This window comes from Bos indicus x Bos taurus, chromosome 2 (assembly GCF_003369695.1).
Source record: "Bos indicus x Bos taurus breed Angus x Brahman F1 hybrid chromosome 2, Bos_hybrid_MaternalHap_v2.0, whole genome shotgun sequence".
NCBI classification, from domain to species: domain Eukaryota; kingdom Metazoa; phylum Chordata; class Mammalia; order Artiodactyla; family Bovidae; genus Bos; species Bos indicus x Bos taurus.
In genome coordinates, this window is record NC_040077.1 from 91,394,176 (window position 1) to 91,409,697 (window position 15,522).

General features: G+C 39.5%; 1 protein-coding gene across 2 annotated transcripts in view; it reads left to right on the forward strand.

Annotated features, from left to right (window-relative positions):
• The first annotated feature begins 2,693 nt into the window (after window positions 1–2,693).
• LOC113906564 (cytochrome P450 20A1) overlaps window positions 2,694–15,522 on the forward strand; it is a 44,162-nt gene continuing 31,333 nt past the window's right edge. The window contains exons 1-5 of one of the 2 annotated variants that reach the window (XM_027564896.1): window positions 3,122–3,460; window positions 3,585–3,645; window positions 8,041–8,090; window positions 8,703–8,869; window positions 10,159–10,301. In XM_027564896.1, the coding sequence (XP_027420697.1) occupies window positions 3,622–3,645; window positions 8,041–8,090; window positions 8,703–8,869; window positions 10,159–10,301 (384 nt within the window). In that variant the 5' untranslated portion in view covers window positions 3,122–3,460; window positions 3,585–3,621. Of the gene's footprint in view, window positions 2,951–3,121; window positions 3,461–3,584; window positions 3,646–8,040; window positions 8,091–8,702; window positions 8,870–10,158; window positions 10,302–15,522 lie in introns of those variants that run through there. The other variant, XM_027564886.1, reaches the window with a different exon arrangement.

A 15,522-nucleotide genomic window follows, 5' to 3' on the forward strand; every position in this document is an offset into this window, starting at 1 on the left:
TTTAAGGCATCTAGGAATTTCTACTTTATGCTCACCAGGTCTCAATAGTATGTCATCAGACATACTATGGACAGACAAGATATTGTGTGGAATACCATTACAAACAAGTTAGAGGTATATGTGCTCACATCACAGAGGAGAAATGACAATGTCCAGGTGTATTACACTGAAGGTGTAATACTCTCTCTTCCAGTTAAAGGCAAACTGTATCTGATTACCCTTATTCATTAGAATTGAGAAAAAATATTTGCACCCACCAAATAGGCAAATTTGATGATGATAATTACCATGTGGATCAGAGTCCCAACAGGAAACAGATGGCATGCTGAAATTAAAAGAGTTCAAGAATGGAAACTTACAAAGATGTGGGAAGGGTTTAAGGAAACCACAGGGTTTCAGTGCCCCAAGACTAGCAACAGTGGTGAGCTGTCATTAACCCCAAGCCTGAAGTGAGTTCCAGCTCCTAGAAAGGGTATCTGTGTGGGGGCCTTATGACAGAAGCTGCACTCAACAGTGAGTCCACAGCATGAAAACCAGGAGAATGAATATCCAGACTTTCCTTTCATCCTAAGCTACTATTTCCTGTTGGCCAATCTAATCAGAAGTCTCCTTTTATACGGATAGTACTACCTATAAAACAGAGCAAGAGAGGCCCCTGCCCTGGGCCCCATGCTCGAGAGAAACCCACATATCACAAATCCATAAAAATGGTCAAATTTTTATGCCCACATGGGCAAATCAGTATTTGGCATTCAGTCAGGATTTAGTGGTTAATCAGGATTTTGTGGTCAACTGAACTTTTAATATCCACCCTCATAGCTAACACTGCTCAGGCTCTAGGGAAATACTTCATATCTCATGTTCTATATCTTTTAAATAAAATGGGACTGCATCTAAGTGCTGTAAGGGTTTATAGGTTACGCTTTAAAGTTGGAGGAGACTATAACAGTGCAAACAGTATTTGAGCAAGTCGATAAAAATAAATTAGCAATCTTTGTTCTCAGAATAAACAAATAGATTTTTGCCTAATTAAAAAACATTGAAAAGTGAAAGTGAAATCGCTCAGTCGTGTCCGACTCTTTGCGACCCCATGGACTGTAGCCTACCAGGCTCCTCTGTCCATGGGATTTTCCAGGCAATAGTACTGGAGTGGATTGCCATTTCCTTCTCCAGGGGATCTTCCCAAGCCAGGGATTGAACCCAGGCCTCCCGCATTGTAGACAGACGCTTTACTGTCTGAGCCACCAGGGAAAAACATTAGGGTTCCATTAATGGACTGGAAGCACTTGACAATTATTGTGGCAAACATGGTGGTTGCAACTGTCAGCTTAGGAACAGTTTTCCATATTAAATTCCTTTAAAATAATATATATGTAGGTCTAGATATGATGTTGGAGAAGGCAATGGCACCCCACTCCAGTACTCTTGCCTGGAAAATTCCATGGACGGAGGAGCCTGGTGGGCTGCAGTCCATGGGGTCGCGAAGAGTTGGACTCGACTGAACGACTTCACTTTCACTTTTCCCTTTCATGCATTGGAGAAGGAAATGGCAACCCACTCCAGTGTTCTTGCCTGGAGAATCCCAGGGACCGGGGAGCCTGGTGGGCCGCTGTCAATGGGGTCGCACAGAGTTGGACACGACTGAAGCGACTTAGCAGCAGCAGCAGATATGATGTAAAGTGTGATACCAATTCTTTACACTACCCTACAGATTTAGTTGTTGCTTTAAGAGATGGTGAGGGCTGCCCTGGTGCCTCAGAGGTTAAAGTGTCTGCCCGCAATGCGGGAGACCTGGGTTCGATCCCTGGGTCGGGAAGATTCTCTGGAGAAGGAAATGGCAACCCACTCCAGTATTCTTGCCTGGAGAATCCCATGGACGGAGGAGGCTGGTGGGCTACAGTCAATGGGGTTGCAAAGAGTCGGACAAGACTGAGCGACTTCACTTTCACTTTAAGAGATGGTGAGAATCAAAAATGATACAGTTGTTACCATAAATTTAAACTTTTACAATATTTGCTGTAATAACAATGGTACCATATGTAACAACTCCATTACAGTTGAACACCATAGATAAAAGTCAGTTCATTTCTGAAGCTAAATATTAACTATAAATTTTTATTGATAATTCCAGTTTCTACTGCCTGGAATTTTGCTAACAGAGCGAAATTTCTTCAATTTGAAAGTATTAAAACTATCCCATATATTAATTATATGACTCAATAAACCTGAAAAGATTGTTTTAAAATAGTCTATGAAAAAAATCTTTTCAAGGACCACAATGACTGGGAACAGGATAATTTGGCATTTCTGCCAACAGAAGACAAATGATGTCAAAATCTTGATCATAAAAATATAGAGATCATGCTGAAATAAAGGGAAGACACATATTTCATGAAGTAAATACATAATAATTGTGAATTATGTGTCCATATATTTGATTAAAAAATCACTAGACTGTGGTAGAACATCCAGACGTGCAACAACAATGATTAACTTGAGCTATTTTTATTTTGATATATGTATTTTAAACCCACTTGGAAAACACTTGGTTAGGACGATAATTTCTAACGTTTTCTAGAAGGCGGGGTCCCTCTTTCTTCAGCAACTCGGTCCGGGAGTCGTGGGCGTGTTCGGAGTCGAATCCGCCGGAATCCCGCCTCGGGTCTCGCTGTTTCTCGCCGCCCGACCGCAGGGGTGACCACGGCACGCCCCCAGCGACCCAGGCCACGCCCACAGCGACCCAGGCCACGCCCGGGCGACCTATTCGCTCGCAAGTCCCGCGGGCGCCCCGGCCCACCCCTCTGTCCCTCGGGTGCCGCCAGGCTGGGACGCTGCAGCGGAGCGCGGAACTGAGACGTGGTTCCCGGGCGGAGGCACCATGTTGGACTTCGCGATCTTCGCTGTTACCTTCCTGCTGGCGTTGGTGGGAGCGGTGCTCTACCTCTACCCGGTAACCGCCGTCCCGGCCCTCACGGGCTCTGGCCGCCGCCCGCATCCACGTCGCGCAGCCCGCAGCGGGCGCAGGGAACGGGCCCCGGGGGAGGGCTCCAGCTCCCGCTCCCGCCCTGCCCCGCTCCCGGAGCACGTGACCCCTAGCGGGCGCGCGCGGCTAGCGCTGAAGACTGAGCGGGGCAGGAAGCTCGACCACCCTCGGACGCCGAGAGAAGCACGGACGGAGGCTCGGTGGAGCGGGCGCGGCCGCAGGGGCCTGAGGGCTGGTTCGTGGGTCCGGCCTCCCTGTCCTCGCCGCGCCGCTGTGCAGGGCGGGTCCGAAGTGCTTCGGTGGCTTTCGAGCAGTAACTGTGCCCACCCCACTTCCATTTTCTAGCGTGTCTGAGAGGAAACTCCAGGCTGCTCGTCGCCTTTATCCATTCCCAAGGATTTTCCCCCAGTGTTTCTTTTGTCGCCTGCTTTCCCGTCTGTCTTTCGACTTTGATTCCTGAAATCTAAAGTCCTTAAGGTCCGGACCGGGTTTTGTTCGTCTTGGGCCTCACATGCTAAAGGGGTTGTGGAAGGAGCATACAGCCAACTGCTGTATCTCTAAATCTCCTCCTGACCTTTCCTTCTCTGCTTACCTTCTTCAGCCTCAAAAGATGCTTCTGAAAACAAAGAAACTAATGGATGAGGAATCATCTACAAAGCAAGGTGGTTTTGTAGAAAAAGTTGTAAAGCAACAGAATAATGGCAAACACATCACTGATATTGACAGAACACCTTAAATATTCTTGCTGGTAAATGAATTTGATTGGAATGTTAGAACTACCCAATCTGGAACTTTCAGTGTGTCTTTATTTTCTGAGAAATAGCCTTCTAGGTCAGGAGAGTGAGGGAAAGGAGATTTCCAGGCAACTCACTTGAAATTCATGAAAATAAAATAAGACTAGGCAGCATGCTGTGTTTTTCCTCAGCTGTTTTCCTTCAACTATGTGGCATCAGGGCAGTTGACAGAATGTTGGATTTAATTAGGGTTCGTGTTTTGCTAGGTACTTTTGAGAAAAGGAAACAGGGCAAGAGACTGATTAAAAGGGACAATGGAATCTGAGCTGGATGGCTGGAAAATGAGTATAGGAGTAAGTGGGTTAACAGTCTGTTTGGGGTAAAAATAGTTTTTGGAGTCAAGATATTAAAAATAGAAGGAGAAATAGGAGGTGCTTGGAGATTTGGAAGCTTGATGTTAAAACTCCAGGAATGGTAAAGTTACTGATAATGTCAAGGCCCAGTGCAACCATAGGAATGAACGGCTGAGATCAGGTGGGGTTTTGAGTTGGGGACAGATGGATCAGGAAAGAAGACAAACTTCTGTAGGAATAAAAAGTCTAGGGGATGAAGGAAGACCTGGGGATGGTAGTCTTGGGCTTAGTGTGGTGTCTAATGTATGTAAGGGAAAATGTCATAATAACAATCTGGATGGTCTCAAGGAAGATGATAGTGGTGAGGCTGTGATTATCAGAGAGATTAAAATTTTGCTGGGTTCTGCAAGGGGCATGCCAGGTGTGGGGATTGATCTCATTATTTTAGCTGTTTCAGAGTTGTGAATGTAGTGAAGCACAGGGGAATGTTTTGCCTGGTATTTTGGGGCTCACTCTTCATTTCTCATGTTGAAACATGGAATCTGGTGTGGGAGCCATTTATCCAGAGCACACAGAGTTCTGAGGCTCTCTGCATGCCTGCTGTTGGAGCTGTAGACCTGTGATTAGGGCGGAGAAGAGCAGTTGTACTTAGTATTTGCATAGAGGTTCTTTACTTGTGCCTGTCAGTAGTTTGGAGCAAATATCTCAGCATTTCTGTCATAATGCTTTTCAATGAGCTTGTTCAAATATTCAAAGACATCAGTTCAGTTCAGTCACTTGGTCACGTGCAACTCTTTCTGACCCCATGCACTGCAGCATACGAGGCTTCCCTGTCCATCACTAACTCCCGGAACTTACTCAAACTTATGTCCATTGCATCAGTGATGCCATCCAACCATCTCGTCTTCTGTCGTCCCCTTCTCCTCCTACCTTCAATCTTTCCCAGCATCAGGGTCTTTTCAAATGAGTCACTTCTTTGCATCAGGTGGCCAAAGGATTGGAGTTTTAGCTTCAACATCAGTCCTTCCAATGAATATTCAGGACTGATTTCCTTTAGGATGGACTGGTTGGATCTCCTTGCAGTCCAAGGGACTCTCAAGAGTCTTTTCCAACACCACAGTTCAAAAGCATCAATTTTTCGGTGCTCAGCTTTCTTTATCGTCCAACTCTCACATCCATACATGACTACTGGAAAAATCTTAGCTTTGACTAGATGGACCTTTGTTGGTAAAGTAATGTCTCTGCTTGTATTTATTTTTATGGGAAAAAAATTCAGAATTGATATTCTCTTTTCCTTTGTTTTATACCCTGTTTCCTGGGTGCTACATGAGTCTCTCTCTCTTTCTGTTTAAATTCTTTTATTTGCTGCAGTGCATCATTTTCCATAATTTCTTGAGGGAGTGTGCATGAAAATTTTTTCAAAATCTTGCTTTTTTGAAAATCTTATCTTTTCTAGCTTCACACTTGAATGATAGCTTGGCATGGTATAAAATTGTAGGTTGGGGAAAAAAAAAATTGTAGGTTGGAAACAGTTTTCGCTTAAGATTATTGGGGATGCCACCCACCAACCTGTTGTTCCTGAATCTGGAATCTTAAGGTATCTTTCCAGAAGGATGGCAGTTACAAGAATGATGTCTAATGGATCTGTATACTGACTTTTTGCTTATTGTTAAAGTCTTGCATCTTACTCTGCCTTTGTGGTTACAAGTACAAATCTGATTGCTTCCTGTGGGAAGCAAAGGAGGATTCCTTTGCAGACCCCAGAGGAGGCCTCTCAAGGTCAACTAATCACTGCTCCAACAACTAACACTTCCAAGAAAACTGGTCAGATTATTCATCCACTGTTGCTTCCTCTCCCATTCTCTTTATCCTTATTTTGTCCTTTTTTATTTCTTCACTTTCATTTTGTGGGATTTCAGGAATAGATCACTGATGAGTGTTGTCAGTCTACCATATTTGAAGAGAAGTCAGGAACCTCGCTTCAGTCATTAATAACTTCAACCTAGAAAATAACAAGTAGGGTCTTTTTTGTTGTTGTTGTTTTTAGTATCACTGACTTTTATTATGGAGTTCCTTCCATTCTTTCCCCCACTTTTTATACATTAAACTTGACGAGTTTCCATTGTTGATGAGACTGTAGGACAAAATCTTACATTGTAGGTTTCGTTGTCATCAGTTAAAATGCAAGTTACACATACTATTGTCTAGATAGTATTCTTGTAGTATGTAGTAGAAACTGTAAAACTCCTTTGTTAGTACTGTTGAACTTAGTGTATCTCTTGGCATACATAATCCAAAGGAGGAAAAAGTAAAGTTTTACGGTGATTTTCATGGCACTACCTGTAATAATGAGAAAACGAAAGAAATAGCCTAGATGTTTTACAACCTATGGTAGGAACATGATTATACAATTCTGAATATGTAATGGAAGACAGTTTAAACTTTAAATGTTCAAATAAATATTTATTTATATAATGTTAACCACTCCAGTACTCTTGCCTGGAAAATCCCATGGACGGAGGAGCCTGATAGGCTGCAGTCCATGGGGTCGCTAAGAGTCAGACACGACTGAGCGACTTCACTTTGACTTTTCACTTTTATGCATTGGAGAAGGAACTGGCAACCCACTCCAGTATTCTTGCCTAGAGAATCCCAGGGACGGGGGAGCCTGGTGGGCTGCCATCTCTGGGGTCGCACAGAGTCGGACACGACTGAAGCGACTTAGCAGCAGCAGGGGGAGAAAGGGGCAGAATGCCAAACTATGATTAATAACTACTTAAAATATTAGACAAAATTCAGAATTGATTCTAAAGTTGAATATTTTAGATTATTTTTTCTATAGATATTTAGCTAATTTAAAAATTATAAGAAGTCTTATTTTAAAAGTGATATGCTTGTTTTAAAATAAAAATGCTCACCTCTAAATACAGTAACCATAAACCCAGTACAAAATTGTAAAAAAATTAAAATTCCCCCCAACTTTTTTATAGTTCATTCTTCAGAGGTTGTCACTTTAACAATTTGCTATAAATTATTTTGTTATTTATTTGTATACCAGGTGGTCTCTCTGACTGTATGACTCTGATAATGATAACTACATTAAACCAAAAGATAAATGTGTGTGTGAGCTTACTTGTGCAATCATGGAGACCCCGACTCTTTGTGACCCTGTGACTGTAGCCTGCCAGTCCCCTCTGTCCATGGAATTTTCCAGGCAAGAATACTGGAGTGGTTTGCTATTCCCTACTCTAGGGGGTCTTCCCAACCCAGGGATCAAACCTGAGTCTCCTGTGTCTCCTGGGTTGGCAGGTGGATTCCTTGAAAGTGAAAGTCACTCAGTCGTGTCCGACTCTTTGCAACCTCATGGACTAAACAGTCCATGGAATTCTCCAGGCCAAAATACTGGAGTGGGTAGTCTTTCCCTTCTCCAGGGGATCTTCCCAACCCAGGGATTGAACCCAGGTCTTCTGCATTGTAGGCGGATTCTTTACCAGCTGAGCCACAAGGGAAGCCCGGCGGATTCCTTACGACTACACTAACCTGGGAAGCCCTAAAAGATGAATATCACTTTGTATTTTGACAAATTCTTTGACTTGAAAGAGGAGAACTATTTTAGGAATGACACTATTATAATTATGACATTAAATTTTTTGAAAGCCGAGCCAGACGAGACCATTTATAGTCTCAGAACAAAGAAAAATGTACTTAGTTTTATATATTAATTGATATATAATGGATGTTAAATTTTTCAGACACCTTAGTTTAATTGACAGAGGGGAGGAATATTAGGATAATTCTTTTCAGTACAAAGAATCCAGTTTTTTTATTTTAATATAGAAATAATCTCTGAAATTCAACCAAATTGAATAACCATCATTTAAAGTCCTGCACATGTCTTGGCAAAACACATGTGACTTATGGGATATATGATCATTCATTATACTAAATTATTTAAATTTTTTTCTCTAAGGCTTCCAGACAAGCTGCAGGAATTCCAGGCATTACTCCAACAGAAGAAAAGTGAGTTGGTTTTTTGGCTTTTTTAAATCAGGTAAAGTCAGCTCTTAATTTTTGGATAAAAACTAAACCATATCTTTAGATTGCTCAGTTTATTTAGTCCCTTTGTTTTCTTTAAAGTTGTATTTGGGCATACCACCTAAACTTTGTTAATAAATGAAAGGAAGCCTGTATAAATCAAAGCCTTTAATTTCTTTCACTTCCCCTAGCCAGAGAGTGTTGAAAATAGAAAGATAGGATTAAGATGGAATAAGAAAAAATTGCCATAGCTGATTTAAATTCACCTGTGATTTAATAGCCAGTGGTGGCATCCACTGCTGTCTCAGAATGAGGTGCTGCAAAATTGGATCGTTTTCCAGTGTCTAAGTCAGATGCTCCTTGTGCAGCTTTGTTGATGTGAAGTGTTATGAATTCTCAAAATATCAGACAAATGCATATCTAAATGTGGCTACTGAAAGTGAGAAGTCAAATATAATAGAGTTTTGGATTTTGCAGTAATTTGATTTTTATCTTTGTTTTCATCTGTTCACACAGTTAATTCAGATTCAACTAGTATTTTTGTTTTTCTGCTTCTTCCATATTAAATTATTTTGTCAAATATTGCTGATTTTTCAGAGATGGTAATCTTCCAGATATTGTGAACAGTGGAAGTTTGCACGAGTTCCTGGTTAATCTGCACGAGAGATACGGGCCTGTGGTCTCTTTCTGGTTTGGCAGGCGCCTTGTGGTTAGTTTGGGCACTGTTGATGTACTAAAGCAGCATATCAACCCCAATAAGACACGTAAGCCTGATTTTCTTTCTAATTAGCTGATCCTTATCTTTTAAGAATAGATGTCTGTAAATGAAGGTCCATACACTGCTCTTAGGAATAGCTAACATTTATTAAATACTTTGTATTATATGTCAGACATTGTGCTGAATCTTTATGTTAATCACCTCACTTCACTTAAGACACAGTATTTTTAAATGATCGTGTTCTTCCTTCAATTTATAGACAGATGTGAAAAAAATCCCAGTGCAAATGCCAATAGGATTTTTTTTTTTGAACCTGAAAAAATAGTTCAAGGGTACATCTGAAAGAGTAAAGGTATAAGAGCATTCGGGCTTCCCAGGTGGCTCAGTGGTAAAGAATCCACCTGCTAATTTAGGAGATGTGGGTTTGATTCCTGGATGAGGAAGATTCCCTGGAGTAGAAAATGGCAACCCACTCCAGTATTCTTGCCTGGGACATGAAGCTAGGCTGTCTGGGTTGAGTCTGTGCTCTTAATCACTAAGTTTCCACAATGTGGAAGGCTGTTTCTGTTAGAAAATACAAAGATGAGTAAAACCAGACATGGCCTCTGCTCCTGTGAAATTTATAGTCCAGTGGTGGTGAGTTGGGAGCTTGTAAATGGTATTTGAATGATTAGAAGAGTAAACTGAGAGATGTACTCTGAAAGAAGGGACTGTAGTTCTTTGTAAAATCTGACAGATTTTTCTGTCTTTCACTGGTAAAAAAAATGTTAACAGCTGTTAAAAACAAAACAAAAACCTCAAATATTTAACAGTGAGTATCTCTTGTGTGGTGAGATTTAGATGAATTTATTTTCTTAGTATCTTACTGTGTTGTTTTAATTGTTTAAAATGACAGTGTATTTGTGTGTGTGTGAAAACAGTATAGTCATTGAAGAAACACATAAAAGTGAGTAAAGGAGAAAAGAAAAGGTTTTGGACTCAGCTAAGTAGTTTTAACTGTAATACTCGACAATTACACATACAACATCAATTTTGTCTTAAAATTGGTGGAGTGAGTTCTTTTACAAAGATACATGCTGTCATGCAGTAGAAAATTTATTTGAGTATTAATGGTTTACTGTGGAATTCCCAATTTACCAGATTGTTTTGTTGGCAATTTTTATTGTCTCTTGAACTGTTCACATTTAGAAAAGACAAGGGAGTTATGGAAAAAAAGTTCCTGGCCTCTCTGCTATAGTCCCATACCTTTCTGATCTTTGTTCTTTTGCTGGAGGTTTTTTTTTTTTTTTTGAGTGATTACTCTGACTTAGAAATGTTTAATCATGTCTGTTTCAGTGGACCCTTTTGAAACCATGCTGAAGTCATTATTAAGGTATCAGTCTGATAGTGGGAACGTGAGCGAAAACCACATGAGGAAAAAATTGTACGAAAATGGTGTGACTAATTGTCTGCGGAGTAATTTTGCTCTCCTTATAAAGGTAAACTAGTTTGACCTGGATTTCTGTTTTACAGATAATAGTATGTGGATCTTCCTTGATTTATAATGGGGTTATGTCCTGATAAACCCATCGTGAACTAAAAAAATATCATAAGGTGAAAATGTATTTAAATACACTTAACCTGCCGGACATCATAACTTAGTAGCCTAGCCTGCTTTGTATGCACTCAGAACACTTATGCTAGCCTGTAGTTGGGCAAAATCATCTAAAACTAAGCTTTGTTTTATAATAGAGTGTTGAATAGTTCATGTAGTTTATTGAATACTGTACAGAAAGTGAAAACCAGATGGTTGTCTGGGGACAGAATGTTTGTATGCTTAAGGGCTGTTCACTCTCATGATCACGAACGTGGCTGACTAAACTGGCTGCTGTTGCACCCAGCGTTATGAGAGTATTGCACCTCCTATCACTCACCCAGGAGAAGATCAAAAAAAAAAAAAATTCAGAGTATAGTTTCTTTTGAATGCCTATTGCTTTTCTGCCCTGTTGAAAGTTGAAAAATTGTAGGTTGGAGACCATCTGTGTATTTTGGCTCTTAGTGTTTCTTTGTCTTTGCTATTCTTACCTTCTTTCTCAGCTGATTTTTATTCTCCTAAAATTCTAAAACAGAAACAAAAGCAAAACAATTTTAATACCTAGACTTACTTTGTAAGTTGGAATGATGGGAGTGAAGAGAAACTGAATAAGTTTTTTTTTAATTAAAACTTTATGTTTCTTTACTTTTTTTTAATAATTTATTTTTTAACTGAAGGATAATTGCTTTACAGAATGTTGTTTTCTGTCAAACCTCAACATGAATCAGCCACAGGTATACATATATCCTCCCTTTTAAATCTCCCTCCCATTTCCCTCCCCATCCCACATCTCTAGGTTGATACAGAGCCCCTATTTGAGTTTCCTGAGCCATACAGCAAATTCCCGTTGGCTGTCTATTTTATATATGGTAATATGCTGCTGCTGCTGCTGCTGCTAACTCACTTCAGTCATAATATAAGTTTCCATGTTACTCTTTCCATACATCTCACCCTCTCCTCCCCTCTCCCCATGTCCATAAGTCTGTTCTCTATGTCTGTTTTTCCATTGCTGCCCTGTAAATAAATTCTTCAGTACCATTTTTCTAGATTCTGTACATATGTGTTAGAATACGATATCTATCTTTCTCTTTCTGACTGACTTCATTCTGTATGATAGGAGAACCTGAAGAAATTTTTAGAGCAGTAGATTTGTATCAATAGATTTGTTCTTTGTTTTCCGACCCGACTCAAAACCAGCAGCAAGTAGAATCTTTAGTTATGGCATGCAGACTCAGTGCATCTCAAAGTTATTTATTTTGTTGTATGTTTTATGTAGCTTCTTGGGAAATAGCAATATGGTATAGAGCAGAGACACTAAGTTTGGAGAAAAGGCTTTCAGTCTTATTTCTGTCATTTAGTATCTGCATGATTGACCTTTGTGAGTTTTTATTGCCTGCGCTGTGCAGTATATGGGATGTTAATTCCTTGACCAGGGATTGAACCCATGCCCCCTGCGTTAGAAGTGCAGTCTTAACCACTGGACCACCAAGAAAGTCCTATTGCCTTATCTTAAGTTGAGGATAATATTAATAGCATCCACATTACAAGTTTGCTGTGAGGATTATATGAGATCATGATGTAAAATTCCAAACATCAAGTCTTACAACACAGTCAGTGCTCAAAAAAATACCTTTCCTGCCTCTGCTTGAGGTTTTCCTGCCATTTGTTTCCTGCTCCCCCCACTCCTTATATTTTTCCTGCTCCTCTGAAACTGTATCTCCTTGTTAATGTTTCCAGTTTATCTAATGTGTTACTTCTTTCATGCAGGGTTTTTATAGTTGATGGGCCTTTATTGGTCCCATTTGGAAGGTTACATGGGAGTCCTTTCTGTTCTATATAGAGTAAACCCACATACACTCACAAGTACACAAATACATCCCACTGTCTCTCACATTACATAGAGTAAATAATTTAAAAAATCATGGAAATTTTAAATAAAAACAGAATACTATAACACACATCCATATTCTCATCACTAAACTTTTTTTAACAGTTATCAAATTTGATGCAGTCTTATTTTATCTTCCCCTACTTAACTCCCCTGTTTTCTTTCTGGATTGTATTTAAGCAGATTCCAGACATCACAATGAGGACATGCTTTTTCAAGAACTTAACAGGATTTAGCATGTAGCCGCTACTTGGTCAGTTTTCTTTGACCTTAACTATGTTCATTCCTTCTAAAAATGTTCAGACTGCACATTCTAAGCACTTTTGTGACTTTTTTGAGTTGTACAATAGTTGATAATTCTTAAGAGGATACCATTTTGATTCATCCTACAGTATCTACTTTTTAAAAATTATATTTGATAAATGCTTAATGCCATTTCCCCCCCTTATTCTCCAATTCTGTTTGGAACTCACACTTTACATTCAAGATTTGAGACTGGCTTGAGTCTGGATCAAATCTCAAACTCACTGGCTTCCAAATGAGTTTACTAGAAACATTAATTACTATGTTGGCTCCTCTCTGCACAGTTTTACTTCCGAAAAGAAACTGAACAAGGCTTTTACTCATAGCTGCTGATTAGTCTTTCTCCTTTCCAGTTCCCTTTTCTCACTGATAGCCACTATTCACAGGGCCATCAGGAGATTTGTATATCAAATGTCTACCTTCTCATCGTTGTCAGTACTATTCTGTATTATTATGTTCTCTGGACCTCTCAGGCTGCCTGCTTGGGTTGTCATAGCTGGTCCTGTCACACCCGATTGTCCTCCTGAAAGCAGTTATGTTACCTTTGTCTAAGCATTCATGAGTCAGAATCTTTCTTTCTATCTGTTTAAATACCTTAAATTTGTCCATAAGAATCTTGGTATATAATTGTATATCTCCAGAGAATTTTACCCATTTTCTCTTTGCTTTGCTTCCAGTGATTATGCTTTTCAGTACTTTTTATTGTTAAAAGCTTTAATTACTCTTTCTTTGCTTTAAACTAAGTAATTCAAATTTCTTTACTCTTTTATCATAGGCTCTATGTCCCAAATGTTCGATCTTTTTTATTGTTTATCTGTATTGTGTTTTTTTTCTTCTCCTGTCTGATCAAAGGCAAATCAAAGTGGAAATTATTTCCCAATTTTGACGTTTCTTACCATCATATGTTCAAGCTTTGGCGCATAGACTGTGTCCATACATGAGAAATGTGTTTCAGGCTTATATTGTCAACCCCTTAGCACAAGCCAGTTACTTAGCTTATTTATTAGTCAGAAATACCAATTAATATTTAATCATCAAGAACATGATTGAAGAGGACGTAGTCTGAGCATCCTCCTCCTCCCTACTAATGGTTTTCTGTAGAAGAGGGGTGTTTACCAGAGTTACCACTCCAAAGTAAGTTAATTTCATACTGACACAACAAACCTTTTCCTTTTTTTTTTTTTTGATCCAGATCTGAGTTCTGTGTTTTGATTCTTCTCTAACCCTCTCAAACCTCATCCTGTAAGTTCTGGCTCCTTCCTGCCCTGACTGTCTCTGCTCCAAGGCTGTGTGTGAACCTGCACTCTAATTCTGTGAGTGTGATTTCTGTCTTCAGTGCTTCAACCCCATATGCTCCTATGACTTTTGAGTTAAACTATGACTTAACAAATATTTCTGGATCTTAGAATTTATGACAGTTTTACAGAATCCTCTTAGTTGACAGTTCAGTAGTCATATGTTAATAGCCAAAATTATTGAACTCATTGATTTAACACTTTCAGATGAAGCTCAACAGATTGTTAGCATTCCCATCTAATGTATATAACCAAGATTCATAAACCAAAATTCATAAACAAATTCAAGATTCATAAATGAGATGCACATAAGCTTCTAGCAGATGCACTAGCTTTGTGTCTAGAGTAAAAACCTATATGACTCATATCTAATATTTGCATTGTATTGTAGAATACTGTGCAAAACAAATGGATGAGCAGATCATAATACAGTTCTGTGATACAAATGAGAGTATTGATGATAAAATTTTTATGGCCATGGCTTAAAAGAGGGTAAAAAAAAGAATTTCCCAACATAGATTGAAAGCATTTAATCTGTTCGTTACATAATCAGCAATGATCTGGTACTGGGGGGAGATATCCACAATTAAATTCTCTGGTAAGTTGCATGTTGTCCTGATAGGTTTTTAGGATACCATTTGGAGCCCAGATTTGGTGTTTGGGAGTACCATTTTCAGGTTTTCTCTTATTTTACTGTGTAATATTTCACAGAAGAAAGGTCACCAGAAAACTGTTGAGTACTCATCACTTAGAACTGAAGAAAGATATATCCTGGACTTCATTTAAAAACCAGCTAGGCACAAAGCTCTTTATTTAAAAAAAAAAAAAAAATATATATATATATATATAAGCCCCAATAGAAACATGGCTAAAAAAGTAAACATGCAGTACTGCCGGGGTCCAGCCCCGGTGGATCCAGGGGTTTCAAAGGAGAGACGGCTTCGGCAATCAGGAAACAACAGCTTACTTAAATGTTAATTAAAGATATAAAGAGTGGTTAAATAAGGATAGCTCAGTGAGGAAATTCAGTGGAGAAAAGAGGCTGAATAATTCAGCCAGAAGGTGAGAGAAAGAACGACATGGGGAGACCAAGCTTCGGTGAACAAGGCCCGCACTTTATTTTCCAAAGTAGTTTTTATACCTTAAGTTATGCATAGAGGATAATGGGGGAAGGGGTAGAGTCCTGCAGTAAGCCAGGCTTTCTTCCTGCAAACTTATCATATGCAAAAGTTTAGGTAATTTGCATCATCTTCTGGCCCGGAGGCCTGTTAACATTTTAAGACCCTTTCTTCAGAAAACTTATTTTTCTCTAAAGGTGATTAGTCGGGTGCCACCCTCCAAAAGCATTAAAGTTGCATTCTTATAGGACAAAGGTGTGGTGGGCTATAACAAGAAAAAGAATTAACTCAAGGGTCCAAGGTTACAAACATTAAAGCTACTACTAACACCAATCATATTAATCAATACACTGCCAGGGACACAGCAGGTAAGGGATATGGAGACTTAGCAGCAAACATTGGCCCAACAAGTGAAAAACCCTTCACCAATACAATTTCTAATCAATCTTTTAACTGCTCAAAGGAATCTGTATTTAGACAGTTTAGAACATCTCATGCCTCTCACGGTTGGGAGGCTCTGAG